Genomic DNA, 22,270 nt, shown 5'->3' on the forward strand with positions numbered 1-22,270 from the left:
TAAGTTTAAATTAATTAAAATTAAATAAAATTTAAAATTCAGTTGCCCAGGCACACTAATATTCAGTAGTCACAGGAGGCTAGTGGCCACCACATTGGACAGTGCAGATCTGCGACATTTCCATCATCACAGAAGGTTATTTTGGACAAAGGTAAGTCTAATCTAAAAGCCAGCTTGGGAATCACCTAGAAGATTTTTTTTTTTTTTTTTTTTTTTTTTTTGATACGGAGTCTCGCTCTGTCGCCCAGGCTGGAGTGTAGTGGTGTGATCTCAGCTCACTGCAAGCTCCGCCTCCCGGGTTCACACCATTCTCCTGCCTCAGCCTCCCGAGTAGCTGGGACTACAGGCGCCCACCACCAAGCTCGGCTAATTTTTTGTATTTTTAGTAAAGACAGGGTTTCACCATGTTAGCTAGGATGGTCTCTATCTCCTGACCTCGTGATTCGCCCACCTTGGCCTCCCAAAGTTCTGCGATTACAGGCATGAGCCACCAGGCCCGGCCAGCAGATTCTTTAAAATGCAGAATCTCAGGCACCACACCAGACCTACTGACCCAGAATCTGCATTTTAATAAGAGTCCCAGGTGATCCATCTGCACATTAAGGTTTGGGAAGCACTAGTATGGAGTCACAAGACCACCTTGGCTTTTGCTTGGAGAATGCTCTTCTATTCAGAATGCCCTGCCGGGCAGAAACGATGCACAGAACAGAACAGAGATACACTAAGATCTATGGGCAGCCATCTGGCCTCAGAAATACCTGATAAAGCCCTACTGGGGCATAGAAGAGCTCTTCCCCCTGCTGGCTCTTGACAAAAGAGCTGAGGTCCGCAGAAATCATCACGCTAGATGAGTTACTGTTGATGCCTTTTGACACAGGTGTGCCTCTCTGGGATGGCTGTAAAAGAGGAAGTGATTTGGTCACTCTCAGTAGCAAGGCCAAGTACAAAAGGGAATGCATTTTATAGATGAGGAAGCTGAGTGCCAAGGTCAGACAGTTAATAGTAAAAGAGTCAGGATTTGAACCCTGATCTTTCTGACCTGCTACATGCATCACTTTAGGACAGCACCATCCCATCATCCATGCCCTCTATGGCATCTGTACCACCATGGAGGTGTAGGTTAAGAGGGAAGGCTCTGAGGTCAGACTGCCCAGACTCAAATTCTGGCTGTGGCACTTAATTAGATGTGTGGCCTGGGGTGAGAGCCATTTTCTTAAAGAACATCTAACCAGGTTGTCTCTGTTTAACACCCTCAGTGCTTCCCAACACCTAGAAAACACCTTCAAAGCATAGGAATCTTGTTTTCAAGGAGAACCTTATCTGAAACCCTAATGTACAAATGAAGTAGATCGAAGCAGAGCTGCTTTGGTGGAAAAGGGAAGAATAAGTCTCTGAATCCCCGGGGACGTTTGGAGATGAGTTACTAATGAATCGCAGTCACCTGCTCTTAGCATGTTGAAGCCTCCCTGACTTGGTACCAGCCAAGCTTACCAGCCCTGACCATCCCACATCTCGTTATATCCTGTGTGACTTCACTCTTTTTCACCACTTGCAAACTCACTCTTTTCAAATGTCACCTCCTCTCCAAAACCTTCCAGATGCTGAGACCTTCAGTCTCTCCATCTGCAAGGCTTCCATCTCACCGTGGAAACACCTCTCTGACACTTGCCTCCCTCTGGAGGCATCTCATTTGTGGGATATCCCCATACCTTGTATGATGCTTGGCCTGTAGTTAATGGTCAAGTCCTTGTCAAGCAAATGAACATTATTGTATTAGTCATCGATTGATTAAAGGAGTTAATGTGGTTTTGAAAATAACTAAATCCGGCCGGGAGTGATGGCTCATGCCTGTAATCCCAGCACTTTGGGAGGCTGAGGTGGGTGGATCACCTGATGTCAGGAGTTCGAGACCAGCCTGACCAATATGGTGAAACCCCATCTCTACTAAAAAAAAAAAAAAACAAAGACTTAGCTGGGCATGGTGGCAGGCACCTGTAATACCAGCTACTCGGGAGGCTGAGGCAGAAGAATCGCTTGAACTCGGGAGGCAGAGATTGCGGTGAGCTGAGATCGTGCCACTGCACTCCAGCCTGGGCAACAAGAGCAAAATTCCATCTCAAAAAAATTACAAAACAAAAAATAAAATAACTAAATCCTCCCCAGGAGACAGCTTTAATATCTGAACAGCATCTACAGTTCTCACCCACAGAGTAACAGAGCAAAGGGAACTTTAGAGACTGTCAATCATTTGTAAGTATTTAGAAACTGAGTCTTGGGGAGGTAAAATGACATTCTTAGATTCAGCAAGCAAGTGGGAGGCCTAGAACCAGAACTCAGGCCTGCAGACTCTTCATGAAGTGCTCACTTAATAAATTAGCCTCTTGCTCTTATAAGCTCCTAGATGAGGTCCCTTCCACACATCTCCAGCAGTGACCAGGAAAGGGGACGGTCTGGGTCACATATGGCCTCACCTTGTTCTGGGAAAGAATGGTGATATCATCAAAGTTGATTTGCCACCAGATGTCTTTGTTTTGCCTCTGCATCCTTAAAATCAGACCTATGATGGCAGCTCCCAAGACAGGAATGAGGATCATCATTGTGAGAAGCATAGCAGTCACGCCTAGAGGGTAGAGGCATATTACCCAGGCCTTGCCCAAGAGCAGTAGCAAGTACATCCCTGCCCAGCTGGGCCCAGCCAAGCAGGCTCCTCAAAGGCTGTCCTCCGGAAGGTCTGGGGTAGGACACACAAAGTCTACTCTGACTTGTCTCTTCCAGGAAATCTTCCCTGACTGCCACCCTAGTTCCCACTGGAACTGCATTCACCTCCCCCTTTGTATAGAAAGTTCCACTGCAGAGAAATAATAATGATGACTTCTGACTCCACCAGCAGTGTTTACAAAACATTTACTGTGTGTTCTCCTTAGGGTGGTTCTCCAGGCATGATCCATCTAATTCCAGGGCTGAGCTCCTAACCACTGGGGCACACTCCCCTGCCCAGACTCTTTCAACCTCCCTAGAGGTGAAGTTCCTGAGACTCAAATCTCAGGAGCCAGTTTCCCTTACAGCAGTGATTCTCCACAGGGGAAGAAGGTAATGTTGCCTTCTAGGGGATATTTGGCCATGTCTGGAGACATTTCTCGTTGTTCCAACTAGAGGGCTGCTACAGGCATCTGTGGGTAGAGGCCAGGGATGCTGCTAAATATCTTATAATATACAGGGATGCGTGACTTGAAATGCCAGCCTCCCCATACACAAAATTTATCTGGCCCAAAATGTCAATAGTGCTGCCTGCCATACAGAGACCCTACTATAGAAAGTCTTTCCCTGCTACCTTCTCCAAACAGCCATACTTACCCGTAAAAGCAGGCTCAGTTTCACAGAACTCATTATAAAATCCACAGCCAGGTCTGTCTTCAGGAAGGGAGCCATGGGGCCAGGTCATATTGGAGAAATTCCTTGTGGGTCTTTAAAAAAAAAAAAAGGTCAGTGTCAGCTCAGTTTATTCTATTTGACTCTACCTCATGTACAGCAGAGACAACGGAAAAATGCATGTTATTCGCAAAACTCAGGCCTTGGTCTCTCAATTCAAACTTCTGTCCAGTTTGCCCAACTCTCCTAGGCTCTTCAAATCCAGCCTTCAGGTAATCTCATTCAAGGAAGGCAGTATCTTTTTGCTGTTGAAATAGCTTCTTCAATCTTTTGACTTAAACCATGTCTCTTTTGGTTTAAAAGATGACATGACAAGTCAATGTTGCTGGGACTTTCACCTGTGTTTGACGTAGACAAATCTTGTTATATAGCAGCTTGACATTTCACAGAACAAAACATCTCCTCCTACGTGGATTGTGCCTGTTCCGACAATACTAAAGACCTAGTTTGCCATGGTTACTTTGTTTTCTGGCCCATTTTGGTCCATTAAAATTCCATAAGAGAAGGGGAGAAAAAAGCCTCAAGTTGGCTGGATGTGGTGGCTCATGCCTGTAATCCCAGCACTTTGGGAGGCTGAGGTGGGTGGATCACCTGAGGTGAGGAGTTCAAGACCAGCCTGGCCAACATGGTGAAACCCCGTCTCTACTAAAAATACAAAAATTAGCTGGGTGCAGTGGCACGCACCTGTAATACCAGCTACTCGGGAGGCTGAGGCAAGAGAATCGCTTGAACTTGGGAGGCAGTGGTTGCAGTGAGCCCAGATTGTGCCACTGTACTCCAGCCTGGGCAACAGAGCAAGACTGTCTAAAAATTTAAAAAGCCTCAAGTTGAATCTGGATTGGAACTAGTGGCAGTGGGGGTGAGTGGAAATTGAATTACATTGTAGGTTTCCTTTTAGTTTTCTCATTGATTTGTAGCTGAAAGAACAAAAACAAAGTTGTTGTTCTTTCTTTTCCCCCAGGGATTCCTGGGTTCTGGGAACCCAGGATGGTGTTCTGGTTGCTGGTGTCCAAATGTGTCTGGGAGTCAGGCTGTCTAGGTGAGCCATTTCAGGGACTGCAAACCCATCCCTTCGGGGACGCTGTGCTCCACCACCCCCTCTGGGCCCAGGGCCTCTCCCCTAGACCATGGCCAATGGGAACACTGGTTGGAACACCAGAGGAGAACAGGGCCCTGGTGGAGGTGCAGTTAGTGGGTACTCTGTTCTACACTGAAATCTGAAACGGTCAAGCTATATCCTCAGTCAAGGGAATAAAATCACCTTAAAGGCCCAAAGTCTATCTTCATGAGTTCTAAGAGCACCAGGCTACTTGGGGGGGTTCTACTTGGGGGGTTCTACTTTGGGGGACTGGATCCCAAACTGGCCTTCCCAGAGCCCTCCTCTTCCTATGTCTCTTTCTGTAGCACAATCTACACTTGCAGAAATGTCCTGCCAGTACCTGATTACTTTCTGATAACTGTCATAATGAAGAAAAGGAAGAAAAAGGGGCCCATTTTCAGACTTCTGTAGGGCATAGACAGAGTAATCCATGTGCCTTTCTCCCTGGGCATCCACAAACACAGCGCCGGTGATTCCTAGAAAGACAGGAGATTGCACAAGGTCAGGAGAGGGAGAGCAACATGTGGCTCAAAATGCCAGCCTGCCCCAACTCAAATCAACAGAACCCCCTTCCCCAACAGTCATTAAAAACCAGACACAGGGTTTCTGCCATTTCAGTGAATCTGAGACAGGGTCAATGGGGACCAGCAAAGAGAAGAAGATAGTGCAGAGATGGCATCCTGTTAGGGCTAAAGGGCCACACTGGGCAGGCAGATGTATTTTTTTCAGGCCCACACTGGGGAAGCTCATCCAGCACTTAAAAAAGAAAAAAGTTTGTTTCCAGTTAATTTCACTTAACACCTCAGATTTATGCTTCCCTTGAACAATCAGATGTGACATGTCAGCAGTTGTCTGGGGCTGAGGGACAGCTGCTTCCTCCAGTTCCTCCCATCTTCCTCCCCCGATCCCACCCAACCCACGCCTCCATGCTGCCAGGCCCTGCGGCACAAGTTTGCAATCTCTGTTCTCCTGGCGGCCCCTTCCCTCCTGGTCTGGGTACAGAGGCCTTGCAGGCCCTTTGCAGAGGCTTGGTGCAGAGGCTTTACAGGGCCTGCTGTGCTGTTTGCTATTTCTTAGGATGTGATTAACTCCACTCCTGAAGGAACGCATCTTGGAAGCACAGCTTCACTTGAAGCACAGCTCCTTCACACCCCAAACTAGTAACATAGGCTCTGACAAAGGACTTATTGCTGATTTTGTCCCACAGGGGACAGGACACAAAATTACCACTGATAAAGCACCTAATAAGTGCTGGGCACTGCAGGTGGTGTTGACCTCCCATGTCTAATCCTAATTAACCCTTCAGAAGGGGCACCATCATCTGCTCCCAACAAGCAAAGCTTGGAGGCATGAATCCCTCGGGTCTTCCTGCCAGGGCCAGGAGGAGGCGCAGCTGGTACACAAGCCCAGGCCTATCAGGCCCCAAGTGCCATGTTCTTTCCAGCTGGCCACACTGCCTTTCTGCATACACATCCGTGGGCATCCTGAATGTGGGTATTGAGCCCGAGGTTTGCACCGGAAAGGCCAAAGCTCCTGCGACAACCAGGGCCACTGCTTTCAGTGTGCATTGTGTTCACTGAGCCAAAGCCAGTGGGGTTGGGGGATTCTGCTCCCTAACTCGACCTCCTAGAAGAGGCCTTCCTTCTGGAATGGTGCAAAAGCCCTTTGGCACTGGCCAATGGAGTGGTTGCCACTATGTGGCAAAAATGAACACAGGAAGCAGAGACAAATACTCCAGTTCTGCCAAGGCCAGTCCTGTAGCCCACAAGGGAACAGAAGGCAGTTTGGAAGGGGTGAGGAGGGCCCTTTGGTCATGAGTCCCTGCAAGGGGTCCACGGGCCCCAGAACCAAAGTGGGATGACTCAGGCTCTTAAAGGGCCTCACTGCTCTTCACAACCTCCCCTCATTCCAGCCTGAAGAATTTCTAAAACCACAGGAAAGAGGAATTAATTGATCTGGCAGAGGGGATTACACTGAGAGCAGAAAGAAGGATCCCCCCTTGTGACTTCTCCCTTTTTTAAGCAAATGCTTTACGGTCTGAAAGGAAAGAAGAGAGAGAAGTTGGTGAATATTTCCACTTGCAAAAGGCATTAATAGGGTAAACGTGACCTGCTTCTATGAAAACTCCAAAGAGCAGGCCTTGGCTGCTGTCTTTAAATTTTCAGACAAATTTTAGGTAATAATTTATTGAGTGATAAGCCAAAGCAAGGATAAAAATAGTGACCATTTGGCTAGGCACAGTGGCTCACACCTATGATCCCAGCACTTTGAGACACCGAGGTGGGAAGATCCCTTGAGCCCAGGAGTATAAGACCAACTTGGGTGACAGAGCAAGACTCTGTCTTAAAAGAAAAAAAAAGAACCTACTATTTAATGAGCACATGCTATATGCCAGGTGCATGTCATATTCTCATTACTCCTATGTTACAGGATAGCAAAAAACATGAGCCCTGGAGAAGGCAGGCTTGATTTTGAATCCTGGCTCCACCATCTAATAACTTTGTAACCTTAGACAAGGTACATAACCTCTGTAACCTCGGTTTACTCACCTGAATAATACAGATAGAAATAGTACCTGCCTCATGGGCTGTGTGAGGATTCAATTAGGTAATACTCAGAAGCTCTTAGCACTTGGCCTAGTGTAAGGTAAGCCCTCCCTAAATGCCAGTTATTATTTCTGCATGTGGTAGCAGGTGTTATCCCTATCTTACAAGTGAGAAAACTAGAACAAGAAAGATCAAAGCAGTTGGTCAGCTGAGTGTGATTTGAAAGCAGTTCACTCCCCAACCTATACTCATCCCCACCAGGAAAGCAAGAATGAGACTACAGCCCATCTTTAGAAGTCTGTGGTGCCAGGGCCCCCATCACAGAGGCTGCAGATGGGAAGTGACCCCGGGAAATGGGTCTCACATTTCTGAATTTTATTCTTGATGGACTCAGTTTCAATGGAACTTCGGGGGAGAATTCCCAGGGGAAAGGGGAAAAGGTGCCCAGCAGCCTCCTCTCCTGGTCTGGGCAGGCTCTGGCCAGAAGGATGAGTGAACTGTGGGAGCTGGGAGGTCTTAACCTCAACTATGCTTACAGAAGGAAGACTGGAATCCCCACAAGAAAGATGAATTCTGGAGTTCAGTGCGAGGCAGGCCCTGAAAGAGGCCTTTAATTACATGCCGAAGATCTCAAAGCCCCCACCGACCGGAGCCGCAGGTCTGAGTTTAGAACACCCTCCAGCAGTAAGCCACCTACCCTGCACTGTGGTCCGACTGGAACCCTTCAGAGTGCTGACCAGCTGCCACCTGTCCTGGAAGTCGCCTCCAGCCTTTACCACCTGCTTCACGATCTCAGCATAGAGCAGCACGGTGTCGTTAAGGTAGGCAGAGTAAGGGCTCACCTTCAATAAGACAAGCAAAGCAGGGTCTCAAGAGGTTCATGGCCTCTTGGGTCACCGTCCAGCACTAAATTAGGAGGAATCTCTGTTCCATCCACCTGGCAGTGGCACACAGCACTTTCTTCCCCCATCCCAGAGAGCAGAAGGTCCAGCACACGCCTGCGCCTGCGCTATGAAACCCAGACGTCGCAGTCTTCATTTTCCTTCTGAATGCTGCGTTTCCCAATTAGATCTTCTGAGCCTTCAGGGATGCTCTTCAGGCCACAGGTGGGAGGGAGCATGGTTTCAGGGAAAGAGGGCACATGCTGGAATTAGACCAGCTCAGCTCCCTACTGGCTATGAGTCCCAGGGTAAGTTCCACAGCCTCTCTGAATCTCAGCTCACTCGTTTATAAAACGGGGATAGGTCGAGTGCGTTGGCTCACACCTGTAATCCCAGCACGTTGGGAGGCCAAGGCGGGCGGATCACGAGGTCCGGAGTTGGAGATCAGCCTGGCCAACATAGTGAAACCCCATCTTTACTAAAAATACAAAAATTAGCCGGGCGTGGTGGCAGTTGCCTGTAATCCCAGCTACTCAGGAGGCTGAGGCAGGAAAATCACTTGAACCCGGGAGGCGGAGGTTGCTGTGAGCCGAGATTGCGCCACTGCACTCCAGCCTAGGTGACAGAGCAAGACTCCATCTCAAAAAAAAAAGGGGGGGGGGATAAAACCGCTGTTGGGTTGAATGTGACAATAGTTAAACGAGGCATAATAGGTAAACTATCCATTGCAGTCCCTGACCCTTAGTAGGTCTTCAGGACGTGATGTCTTCTATTGGGCAGTTAAGGAAAATACAATACAAGTGCCTACTAAGTGCCAGGCACTGTTCTCCCAACAGTACCAGACACAAAGCTGACACTCAGTAGATTGTTACTCAAATATTCTTTAATTTGTTATCTTGTCTTATATGTTGGGATCCACAATTGGCCCCCTCATTTCTAATCAAACTCCTTGTCATCAGTGGCCTGTGGTCACCTTAGGGCTTCAGCTTGGCCCCACACTGGAAGTAGCTCCAGCTCTGGACAAAGGCCTCTCTTCAAAAAATTCTCTGTGAAAGCCAGACACTGTGCCTCCTCATCATACACATACTGGGATTACCACAGGTGGACCCTCTCTCTCCTGATCATCTCCTCCCTTTTCCAGCCCATCTGCTGGCCCTGACCTGTCCTAGCTCCACATCTCTGACCACTCCATCCTGGGTCTAGGTCCTGGCATCCTCCTGGGGAAGGAAATTGTCATGGTCTGGGTACCCATTAATATCTGTTCTGGGCCAGGCACAGTGGCTCACGCCTGTAATTCTAGCACTTTGGGAGGCCAAGTCAGGATTGCTTGAGCCCAGGACTTCAAGAGCTGCCTCGGCAACATAGGGAAATCACATCTCTACAAAAAAAAATTTTTTTTAATTATCAAGACATGATGGCATGTGTCTGTATTTCCAGCTACTTAGGAGGCTGAAGTGGAAGGGTTGCTTGAGCCCAGGAAGTCGAGGATGTAGTGAGCATGACTGCACCACTGCACTCTAGCCTGGGTGACACAGCAAGACCTTCCCTCAAAAGAAGAAGATATATACTTTGCTTCTTCCACAGACAATTTTACTAAATACACACCACCACAGCCTGGGAGGTAGATGCCATTATCAGTCCCATTTCACAGGCAAAGAGACCGAGGTGTAAGGAGGTTAAACAATTCACTACAAGGTCCTACAGTTAGCAAATAGCAGCAGTAGGATGGGGGCATAGGCCTCTGCTCCAAAGGCCTTTCACCCAGTAACCTCTGAGGTATAAATTCACAAGAGAGCATCAAACTGCTGTTTATTTTGGGCGTGGAAGATGGGAAAGTGCATGTGTGTGTGCACCTGCATGTGTGTAAGGGGAGTAGGGAGAGATGAGGAGAAATAAGACGGAGAAATGCAAAAGCCAGACACAAATATGATCAAAAAAGGGGAGGAGGGAGCCTGAGCTGGAAGACCCGGCATCAGACCTGCTCCTCCCAGGAGATGGTGCTGTGGAAGGGCGGCCTCCTCGGTGTTTGGTAGACTTGTTTCCAAAAGCCTTCGTCTCCACAGCCTTTCCTGTAGGAGCTGAGGGCAATGAGAAGCACTGACCCATACACCTTTGGGAGGTGCATCATTTTCTGATTTGTCAGTACTTCCTTCCAAAAACGGTCCTAAAAAGTAATGAAATAAATGTTGTTATTCGGTAGGAAATGCCTTGACAAGGGCACTGCGTGTAACGCAATGTTTAATCTGAACCACTACTTTCTAATTCCTGGAAACACAGTGATTCCAGAAGACCTGCAATACAAGGTCCACGTTCTCTAGCTGGCATATAAGCAATGGAAGAAAAGCCACAAATAAAAAGAAAAAATGTACCTGGTGCATACAGCTGCTAAGATGCAGAAAGCTTACCTACTAACAATGATTGCAAAAACTTAAAAAGCTTGAGACTATAGATTCTTGCTTTTTTTTAATTTTTATTTTTTTGCTTGTGGCATTGTTTTATCATTATAATCTATATTACTATTATGAATAGTATACACCCACTGGTATATATACATATATATGGCATCACACTCACACACATATATATATATGATGATATCATACCATAATGTTCCGCAGCTTGATTTTTTCCACCTAAACCTATACTAGGAATACTTTCATAAAATAGATTTATGCTATTCTTTCATGAAGCAACATGAATTCAATTGCATAGACATTGGTGTATTCTTAGCTCTACCTTCTTTCTGCCATTACACACCAGTTGGAACTGGATCATCAAGGTGTGGGAGAAAGCAACAGGGGAGTTGAAAAGTTTCCCTGCCAAAACTGAATGTGGTCCATCCTCTCCTCTCCTCATCTGCCTGAAAGCAGAGATAAGGGGAAAAGTGAAGAGAAAGGGAGGTGGTCACAATGGAAATCTAAGGTAAGAGAGTGTTCTGGAAAGTCTGGCATGCCTTTAGGATTCCAGTTTACCACCCAAAGAAATCTGAGATGCTTTTGTGGATCTGATAGACTTCATGATAAAGAAGGAAAAATCTGGGACATTACTATATATCTCCCTTTATTTTCTTCTGTCCTATTTCAGCTTCTTGTGATATTTTTTTAAAAGCTTATTTTAGAAAGATAAAACTGCTAGAAAAATAATGCACCGTGTCCATAGGAAAACGCAAGTGGCTTTTGCAGATGCCTGTTGCGTAAGATGCTTACAAGCACAAACACAATAGCCCTGTGAGGCAGATACTACGTGCATTATTTCCATGCATCAGTGCACTTTATGAGAGGTAGAAAAGGAGCCCAGACCACCTGGGTTTGAATGCTAGCTCTCCCTCATACTAGTTGGATGGCCTTGGGCAAGTTTTGGCACCTCTCTGAACCTCAGTTTCCTCTTCTGTAAAATGACGATGATAAAAGTGAGAGGTGACAACATGCTAGCAGCCCTCGCTTGCTCTTGGCGCCTCCTCGGCCTCGCGTCCACTCTGGCGGCGCTTGAGGAGCCCTTCAGCCCCGCCGCTGCACTGTGGGAGCCCCTTTCTGGGCTGCCCGAGGCCGGAGCCAGCTCCCTCTGCTTGCAGGGAGGTGTGGAGAGAGAGTTGCGGGCGGGAACCGGAGCTGCGCGCCCTGCTCGCTGGACAGCGCGAGTTCCGGGTTGGGGAGGGCTCTGCACTCGGAGCTCCGGCCGGCGCTGCCAGCCCCGGGCGGTGAGGGGCTCAGCACCTGGACCAGCTGCTGCGCAGGGTTCACCACGTCCCACAGCACTGCCGGCCCATCCGCGCCACGCTCGAATTCTCACCGCGCCTCAACTGCCTCCCCACGGGGCAGGGCTCGGGACCTGCAGCCGCCATGCCTCCCCTCCCCACCGCTACCAGTGGGCTCCCGCGCGGCCCCAGCGGCCCCAAAGGGTGCCGCCCATCGACCGCCCAAGGGTTGAGGAGGGCGGGGGCGCGGCTTAGCACTGGCAGGCAGCTCCGCAGGTGGGATCCCGTAGGCAAAGACATCACGCTTCCTGAGTTGTGTGGGCACTTGGAGAACTTTTATGTCTAGCTAAAGGATTGTAAACGCACCAATCAGCACTCTGTCTAGCTCAAGGTGTGTAAATGCACCAATCAGCACCCTGTGAAAATGGACCAATCAACTCCCTGTTAAATGGACCAATCAGCAGGCTGTGGGTGGGGTCAGATAAGGGAATAAAAGCAGGCTGCCTGCGCTCACGGTGGCAACCTGTTTGGGTTCTTTTTGGAAGGTTTGTTGTTTTGCTGTTTGTGCTGAATCTTGGTGCTGCTGGCTGTGGCTCTGTGTGACGTTTATGAGCTGTAACATGGTGCAAAGGTGTGCAGCTTCACGCCTGAAGTTGCCAAGACTGTGAACCCACTGGGAGTGATGAACAATTCTGGATGAGCCACCTGTGAGAGCTGTAACAGTCACTGTGAAGGTATAGTAACTTTGCTCCTGAGGCCAGCGAGACCACAAACCCACCTGAAGGAACAAACAATTCTAGACATGCTGCGTTTAAGAGCTGTGACACTTACTGTGAAGGTCTGCAGCTTCACTCCTGAAGTTAGTGAGACAACAAACCCACCAAAAGGAAGAAACTCCAGACACATCTGAACATGTGAAGGAACAAACTCCGGACACACAATCTTTAAGAGGTGTGACACTCACCGCCAGGGTTCGCGGCTTCATGCTTGAAGTCAGCGAGACCAAGAACCCACCAATTCTGGACCCAAAATACCCCATGGGGTGGTTGTGAGCTACAGTAAGTGTTAATGTATTAAGCACTCACAGGGAGGCCCAGTACTCCATAAGCCCTCCAGAAGGCAGAGTTGTGTGGGGTGAGCTCAGTCTGAAAGGCCCAGTCTGGAAGACTAGGTATGCCACTTCGGAGCGCTGAGATCTTAGGTAAGGTAACTTAATTAAGCCTGGGTTTTTGTACCTGTACATTGGAATGCCAATAATATGTACTTCCAAGGCTGTTTGAAATACCAAGTACAAAATATACAGGCACATAAGTAATGAATTTAGTAACTGCCTTGCAAACCATTGAGAATATTAAGTGCAATCGTGTGTAAAATGTGTACCTCAGTCCTCATAGTAAGCAATTGTATTTTTAGCCATTCTAATTACCAAAAGAATCAGACAGCCTAAGAATCGCTTCGTTGCATCAGTATGTTGGTCTTTCCAGCCCTTTGATAAAGCTTCAACAGGGACACAGAGGTAGCTGTGGAAGAAAAAGAAGTGAGAGCCGCTTGTGACTGAGGGTCCCTTGGGAAGGTCTCAGCTGCCCGGTAGAAATGACAGTAGTTCCTCAACTGTTGTTGTCTGATACGGAGTACAGCGGGCTAGGCCCTCAAGCCAGCTGACCTAGTTCACTGCCTGGTTCAGCCTTTCACTAGCTGTGGAGAAGAGCTCTGGGTAAGTTCTTCAAGCTCTGTCTTAGTGTCCTAATTTTAAGAGGAGGACGTGAGACTGCCTACCTCACGGGGTTGTAGGGAGTGCTCAGTGAGCTAATACATCTGGGTCACAATGAGTGCTCCATACTTGCTACCTCTTACTACCAGAGCCATTGAGTGGTCAACGGTACCCACCTCCAACTGCTGCAAAATGATGAAAACAAATTCTCCAGTGTTGAGTCCCAGGTTTTCTGCAGCCAGAAGAATAATTTGTGCATCCTCTGAGATGCAGGTTGAGATGATAACCATAAGAATGAAAATCAGTCAGCCAATTGCACTTGCTTGTGTATGTGTGCTTTCTGACGCATGCGTTCACTCTAAGTCTAGCCTAAAGCCACTGTAAATGAGACATGAACTTGTTCTTTCCTTGGGCATGCCTTAGGAAACAGGAATGCCTAAACTAGTCCCTGAGTTTTTACATTCTTTAACCAAACCTGCAGTGTACAAACTAGTAGCTATAGCACTGAAGTCTTTGCTGCAGCCTCCCCACAATGTACAAGTGAAAAAAGATTGGGATCACCTCTGTGCTCTAGGTTTTTTTTTCTTTTTGGCTCAAAAATCAGAACAGCAGACCTGGCTTGTGACTTGTCAGCCACATTTCAGTTAAGAGGAGTTCACAGAGGACCTAGAATCAAGGGCATTTGGACTTTCTGAGTTGGGCTGGCCGGAGGGAGGAGTAGGCCATGGTACTTTTCTGCCGTTTAATCACATCACCATTTTCAGAATATACAAATGAAGCAGTGGGGTTTATTTTTTATTTATTTATTTTTGAGACAGAGTCTTGCTGTATTGACCAGGCTGCATGGAGTACAGTGGTACAATCTCGGCTCACTGCAACCTCCACCTCCTGGGTTCAAGCAATTCTCATGTCTCAGCCTCCAGGATAGCTGGGATTACAGGCATGTACCACCACACCTGGCTAATTTTTGTGTTTTTAGTAGGGACTGCATTTCACCATGTTGACCAGGCTGGTCTCCAACTCCTGGCATTGAGTGATCTGCCCACCTCAGCCTCCCAAAGTGCTGGGATTACAGGCGTGAGCCACCGCACCCAGCTAGTTTATTTTTTAAATGAAGTAATTTATAGTCTATTTATCTGAGCTCCAATTATGTGTCAGGCACTGTGCTGCACACAGACATAGCAGTGAATGAGCCAGCAGACAGTATACAAGTGAACAGATTAAAGAGATCTTTGAAGATTCTAATTAGTGAGGTTGGAAATGGATGCTGTGATGCTAATGGGTGGGGAGGGGAAACAGCTTCACATTAAGTCGTTAGAGAAGGCCTCCCCGAGGAGGTGGGCTCTGGACCCAGTCGGCAAGGATGCAAGGATGAGAGGAAGCTACCCTCAAGAAGGTGCTGGGTAGGGTGGAATGTGACTGAGACCACATAAGAATTACCTCATTGGATCAGTATGTTGGTCTTTCAAGCCCTTTATTAGAGATTCAACAGGGACACAGGGAGGTAGCTATGGAAGAAAAACAAGTGAGAGCCATTTGTGCCTTAGAGTCCCACATTAGCATCACTGGGTGGAGTGGGTGCAGGTGACACCCTAGGCCAAGGGAGTAGAAAACCCTGAAGTCTCAAGGCTGGAGAAAGTTTAGTTTAGTTGAGGAACAGAAAGGAGTCAGTTACTAATTCATCCTAGAAAGTTGAGCCTTATAGGCATCACCACAAAAATAATTGCTGTCATATGTTGACCAACTACTTGTCCACACATGGTGCTAAGCACTTTACAGGCATAACCTTATTTAATCCTCCCCTGTCTGTGATATAGGTAGGATGGTTGTCTCCATTTTATATAAAAGATACTTGAGACACAGAGAAGTTAAGGTACTTACCCAAGGAGGACACAGCTAAAATGTCAGAGACTGGATTCCAACCTAGGTCTGTCAGTCTGCAGAGCCCATGCAGTAAACAAAGAGTGAAGTCCAGGACCTAGCCCACCTGGAAGATGCTTCTAGAACTTGCTCTGTGTATCATAACACTGTAGCATGTGGGGTTTTACTTTAGACCAAAAAAAAAAACCCACAATTTTTTGTTAGTGATGTCAAGCAATAAAGGAAATTGCTTTTGTATATTATTAATTTTGTACCTTGTTTCCATCTGCATTTACACTCATAGAAAAGTGAAGAGTTTTTTGGGTTTTTTTTTTTTCAAATCTGCTTGTCCCATTTTTCTCTCCAAATAAAAGCGACAGAAGACTTTTCTCTTTACCCCTGGCAATTGATGATATCCTCCAAAGATGCTCTTGAAGAAGGACTAGACTATTGTTGGTGTATCTCATGCTAGCAGTGATGATAAAATGGGATTTGAGTTCATTCTCTACAACCTTCCACAATTCATCCACTCCATCCCAGGAGGAAGCCCCAGAGTAGCCTCCAAACATCCCAGTGTGTTTCCAGCCCAGGTACTGGAGACTTTTCTGGAGCGCATCACCAATGTCCTGCTTGGGTGGCACAAGTTTCACACAGGTGTCACACAGTTTTGTGGTTTGTCCAACAAAGTCAAACATGGGGATGTTCCACTCAGAGGCCAGCAAACCGATAACCTTGAAAATAACCCAAAGGATGTCTTTGTATAATTGAGTTTATGTACACGCAAACCCTAGTGTAAGACATCTGCATAAATCTCAGATTCTGTGAGTCTATGGGTCATACTGGGCCTTCGCTTTTGTAATGTTGATGACAACGTCGGCCTCAGAGAACAAAGATAACGAAAGCGAGCATTAATTGAGCGCTTACTATGTGTGCCGAGCATTCTAAGAGCTTACATATGTCATTTCAACTTTCACAACATTTCTAGGTATTATTACCCCCTTTTTAAGATAAAACAGGAAGACAGAGATGTAAGTTACATAGCTAGCAAATAGTGGAGCAGGGTTGGAAATCAGGTAATATGGTTCCACGGCCCACACTCATAGCTACTCATTCTCTCTTTCTTAATTTCTCCCTTATTCATTTTTCATTCATTTTAATTAGGGGCCTATCAAATACAAAAAACTTTGGAGACCTTGCTCTTGAAGGAGCTCATGGTTTATTACAAGAACCAAGGTATATAAAAAATAGCTTTAAAGTTAAATATATTCTTTAAGATGTATACATAATAGATTTATAGGCATTTAGAGAAGTAAACGATTACTTTTGATTGGGGAATTAGGGATATGGAGGGCGGAGGTGAAGGGATAAAGAAAGGCTCCATGACATTTGATATTAACTCTTAGACAGATAGCCCTTGAACAGATAGAAATGTGTCAGATGGGGAATTCCAGGAGAGAATGGGTCAAATTTAAATGTAAACTTAATTCTGCAGCTCCAGCTAATGATAGTTCTGCAATTGTTGAGAGTAAGACCTGTGCTGCTCCTTCCTGTTCACCTTTTGCATCAACACTTTTCAGGTGACATGATACCCAAGGACACCAACAAAGTTCATCCCAACAACCAAACAAATACAAGTCATTCATTTCCCTCATTTTCTTGCTGTAGGTAAGGTAGGCTGCCATACTTGATTCTTTCTCATTTACTTGCATTATCACTGATTAATTTATTGTACACACCAAAGAAAAGCCTACTCAAACAATTGATAGTTTTCTATTTAAAACCAAGCATTTATTTCTTCTTCTTCTTTTTTTTTTTTTTGAGACGGAGTCTTGCTCTGTTGCCCAGGCTGGAGTGCAGTGGCGCAATCTCGGCTCACTGTAAGCTTTCCTTCCGGGTTCATGCCATTCTCCTGCCTTAGCCTCCCGAGTAGCTGGGACTACAGGCATGCGCCACCACGCCTGGCTAATTTTCTGTATTTTTTTTTAGTAGAGATGGGGTTTCACCGTGTTAGCCAGGATGGTCTCGATCTCCTGACCTTGTGATCCGCCTGCCTCGGCCTCCCAAAGTGCTGGGATTACAGGCATGAGCCACTGTGCCTGGATGCATTTGTTTCTTCTTAATTTTCCTAAGCTTTGTAGCTTAGGAACATGAGAGTGAACTATAAGAGTCTATACACAATAGCATCAAGTTCAGACAATCAACAGGAGGAGGAAGAGGGTAGGTGAATAAACAATTATTGATTTGAAAGGCTTTCTGGCCAGATGTGGTGGCTCACGCCTGTAATCCCAGCACTTTAGGAGGCCGAGACCGGTGGATCACCTGAGGTCAGGAGTTCGAGAGCAGCCTGGACAACATGATGAAACCCTGTCTCTATTAAAAATACAAAAATCAGCCAAGCATGGTGGGGCACTCCTGTAATCCCAGCTACTCGGGAGGCTGAGGTGGGAGAATCGCTTAAACTTGGGAGGCAGAGGCTGCAGTGAGCCAAGATCATGCCACTGCACTCCAGCCTGGACAATAGAGCAATACTCCATCTCAAAAAAAAAGAAAGAAAGAAAGGCTTTCTTTAAAGAGAATGTTAACTCTTCTAATTACGTAGACTAATTGCATCTCAAAAATGATATTCAAGATCTACACGGTTATTGTTATAATAATGTGATCCTTGTCAGGAGATTACTCAAATCTGTACCATCATCTTGAAGGCCACCCCTTCCAATGGAAACTTAGTTTCCAGAGGCTATATATACCCTACCTCAGCTGCTTCTGGGCATGCTGGTCCAAACAGGGCAGAAATCTGTTCTGTCTGGACCTGGTTGTTGAAAATAGTAAGAGACTCCTTGGTGCTGCAGGCTGAGTTGGTGTAAGTGAACTCCCAGCTGAAATTTCCAAGGTCCACTAGCTCTGAGTTGACCTTGTCCATGGCAATCTGGAGGTCTGCACCCAGCCTTTGCATGCTGAATGGATGGGAGATGTTCCAGGGGGTCTGGAAGCCTACAGTGAGTTTAGCAGCCTCAAGGCAAGTCACCAGCACACTGGCAAAGAGCATCAGAACTAGTGTTGGGTGGTCAGCATGGCATTCAATCCCTGAACAGACCCCAGACTCGATTGGGGCCTCAAGACATGGTTTGAGAGCCATGGATGGCATGTAACACCTGTGTCACTGCAGAACTGTGAGAGGCTCAGCCTCCTGATTACTCATGCCAGGAACTTATATGACAGTGTAGAGTTCCCTGAGGATCACAGCTTGCTTTCTATTCAGTGCCATTAATTAACCGAAACTCTCCCTTTTCAGAGTCTGTCTTAATACCATCTAGAAGCAGCAGGCTTGCAGAAGGAGGCCAAGGCGGCTAGTCAGCAGGGCCCTGGTGATTGATACAGTGACATCCGTGACAAACTTCACATTCCTGGGCAAGTCACATGACCCCTCTGTCCCTCTCCGCTGGTAAAATAAGAACCACAGAAATGACTCAAATGGAGTCAGATGGCCCGGGCTGGAATTCTGACTCCATCACACGTTAGTTGAGTGACCTAGAACATATTACTTCCCCTTTCTATGCCTTAATCTCCTGCTCTGTAAAACAGGGATGAAACTGTAATGAAGTCTTCCGCAAAGTGATATGGTAAAGATTAAAAGAGATCATACAAGACTAGCCCTTGGCAAAATACCTGGGCAAAGAGAGCCAGTCCATCAGTGTTAGATTTGACAATGGTGTTGATGATGATGATGATCCCAGTAATAGTGATAATAATTATCACTTGCTGATTCCATCTTCTAGGAAATTTTTATGAAATAAGTAAGTTTATGGCTATAAGGTTTACTGAAAGGTTGACACAGTCTGTATCCCTCACCCAGGCCTTTAGGGCACTTGAGATTGGTTATTGATGCATGAAATACTAACCCTCCCTCTACACAGGTCAGGGCAAGGAGCTGGGGGCAGCTCTCAATTGTCTGAAATATCACGGGGATGACAGGACCCTTGGGAAGCCATTGCTACTCCCAAGTAAGATGGCCCAGCTATTAGCCAGGAAAATCCACATGAATATAAAGGGTTGAATTCCCACCTACTATGGGCTTGCTTTCTGATTACTCTGGCAGGGAACGGGCTGGAATCTCACGTTCATCTCAGTATTATGTGAGCACAGTCGACTTGCTATGAGTCTCAAGGCTTGATCTAAGGGCCACCTACATCAGTCTCTCCTGATGGTTAGAAATGAAGATTCCAGGGCTTCACTCCAGACCCTCTGAACTAGAATGTTTTGAGGTTGCTCTGGGAATCCATGTTTAACAGGTCCTCATATCCCTAAGTACACTAAAGTATGAGAACCCCTGGAAGTCTGAAGTGAAAAGAGGGAAAGAATAGCCAATAGCTATTCTCTACTTATCTTCCTTGAGTAGCAAGCCCCCAGGATGGAATTAAGGAGCCTTAGCTTTGGCCTATCTCAGAGGGCCATTTCTAAACCCATGGATTAGGGGAGTTGCTTTTCTCCAAACCAAATTCATCATAACTGCTTCTTCACTGACCTGCAGTTTCTCTCTCTCCTCTGTTAGGACAGCTTGGAGTCAATTTGCAAAATCATCTGAGTCCAAAAACTCACTGGAACCATAAACAAAATCCCATGAATCTTTTTTGGCTCAGATGCTTACATGACGTTGGACAAGTCAGTTAAATCTGTGCCTCAGTTTCCTGAATGTCAAAATGAGCGGAGTAACACCCCTCCTGGAAGGATGTTATAAAGATACAGTGAGATTGCATAATTCCTTAGAATGGCGCCTCACATTTATTAGGAATCAGTAAAGGAATTCTGTTAATAGATGTGTCATTGCACATGTCATGATCTCAAAACTAGGACGCTGGAAACAATATGTTATCTATGCACTTTTTGTTCCCTCCCCCACCTTCCATATGTGTACTTTCTTTGATTTGTATTCCCACACCGGGTAATTTCTGATTCTTTGTGTTTACAGATTGCCTTTGTCCTGAGAATCTTTGAGCCAGGTAACTGTGTGTGCCTTTTTTGGATGCTAACATCCAGCACAGTATTAGGCCTCTAGACATGCAAATTAACATTAATCATAACAAGTATAAGTATTTTGTATTCTTAAATGCTTACAAGTGAGCATTTCTGGTCAAAACCAGAAGAAAATACCGATGATGTTCAGTGTTGTTGTGAGTTTAAGAAACAGACATACACTGGCTAGTAGGAATGTTCATTAACAGCAGTTCTTCAATATGCACCAAACTTTAAGAATGTGTGCGTATTGGACTCAAAATTCTAATTTGGGGGATTTATTACAAATAAATAAAATCATATGATCAGATTTAAACAGAGTGTTATTTCTAACATTCAAAATTTAGACACAATCTTCATTGTCCAACAGAGGGACCAGGATAAATAACATGTAGTGAATTCATATGACTGAGTGGCATGCAATCACTAAAAATAATATTTTATATATATAGAAATATATATATTTATATTTTTATATTGTATATATTTCTATATATATTGATATATAGATATATATCTATATATCTATATATAGATATATATCTATATATCTATATATAGATATATATCTATATATCTATATATAGATATATATCTATATATCTATATATAGATATATATCTATATATCTATATATAATATATATCTATATTATATATCATATATAATATAGATATCATATATAATATATATATTTCTATATATATTATATAGATTATAGATTATATATATTATATATAGATATATATTTTATATATATGAAATATATATCTATATATATTTTATATATATAGAATATATATATTTTATATATAGCTCTATATATTCTATATAGAGCTATATATATTTTATATATATTCTATATATAGAGCTATATATTTTGTATATATAGCTATATATATTTTATATATATAGATATATTTTTTATATATAGATATATATTTTTTATATATAGATATATATATTTTATATATAGATATAGATATTTTATATATGTAGCTATTTTATATATGTAGCTATTTTATATATAGATATATTTTATATATATATTTTATATATAGATATATATATTTTATATATAGATATATATTTTTTATATATAGATATATATATTTTATATATAGATATATATTTTTTATATATAGATATATATATTTTATATATATAGATATATATATCATATATAGATATATATTATATATAGATATATCTATATTTTATATATAGATACATATATTTTATATATATAGATACATATATTTTATATATATAGATACATATATTTTATATAGAGATATATATTATATATAGATATATATTTTATATATATAGATATATACATTTTATATATAGAGATATATCTCTATACATTTTATATATAGAGATATATCTCTATATATTTTATATATAGAGATATATATATTTTATATAGAGAGATATATATATTTTATATATAGAGATATATATATATTTTATATATAGAGACATATATATATTTTATATATAGAGACATATATATATATATATTTTATATAGAGAGAGATATACGTATATTCCTGGGGGCCCTCCTGGGTGATGACAGCAAATTTCTCTTCAGTTGAGGCTTACAGGTTCCTAATGGAAACATTCCTGAAGGTAGAGCACACTGTGTACTCACTATTCCAGAAATAAGAGCAAGTAAACGTGGCTGTGACCTGTCAGGGTATGAACTGCAAACATATATAAATATGTATCTATTTATATATATAAATATGTATCTATTTATATATATAAATATGTATCTATTTATATATATAAATATGTATCTATTTATATATATAAATATGTATCTATTTATATATATAAATATGTATCTTTATATATATAAATATGTATCTATTTATATATATAAATATGTATCTATTTATATATATAAATATGTATCTATATATCTATAGATATATATCTCTATATAAATAGATATCTATCTATATATCTATATATAAATATATATGTATTCTCTTAGAAAGATAGCCACAGTGTATTGCTAACTGATGAAGC

The 22,270-nt window shown here is 43.9% G+C and overlaps 1 protein-coding gene across 1 annotated transcript in view; it reads right to left on the reverse strand.

The window, feature by feature from the left end:
* LOC100460177 (guanylate cyclase 2G-like) overlaps positions 1-18,568 on the reverse strand; it is a 50,505-nt gene extending 31,937 nt beyond the window's left edge. The window contains 9 exon segments of the mRNA XM_054522857.1: positions 759-896; positions 2,472-2,620; positions 3,355-3,464; positions 4,869-5,004; positions 7,772-7,916; positions 9,934-10,119; positions 13,537-13,648; positions 15,620-15,951; positions 17,973-18,568. Of these exon segments, the coding sequence (XP_054378832.1) occupies positions 759-896; positions 2,472-2,620; positions 3,355-3,464; positions 4,869-5,004; positions 7,772-7,916; positions 9,934-10,119; positions 13,537-13,648; positions 15,620-15,951; positions 17,973-18,365 (1,701 nt within the window). The 5' untranslated portion in view covers positions 18,366-18,568.
* Positions 18,569-22,270: the final 3,702 nt, after the last annotated feature.

Source organism: Pongo abelii, chromosome 8, assembly GCF_028885655.2.
Source record: "Pongo abelii isolate AG06213 chromosome 8, NHGRI_mPonAbe1-v2.0_pri, whole genome shotgun sequence".
NCBI lineage: Eukaryota > Metazoa > Chordata > Mammalia > Primates > Hominidae > Pongo > Pongo abelii.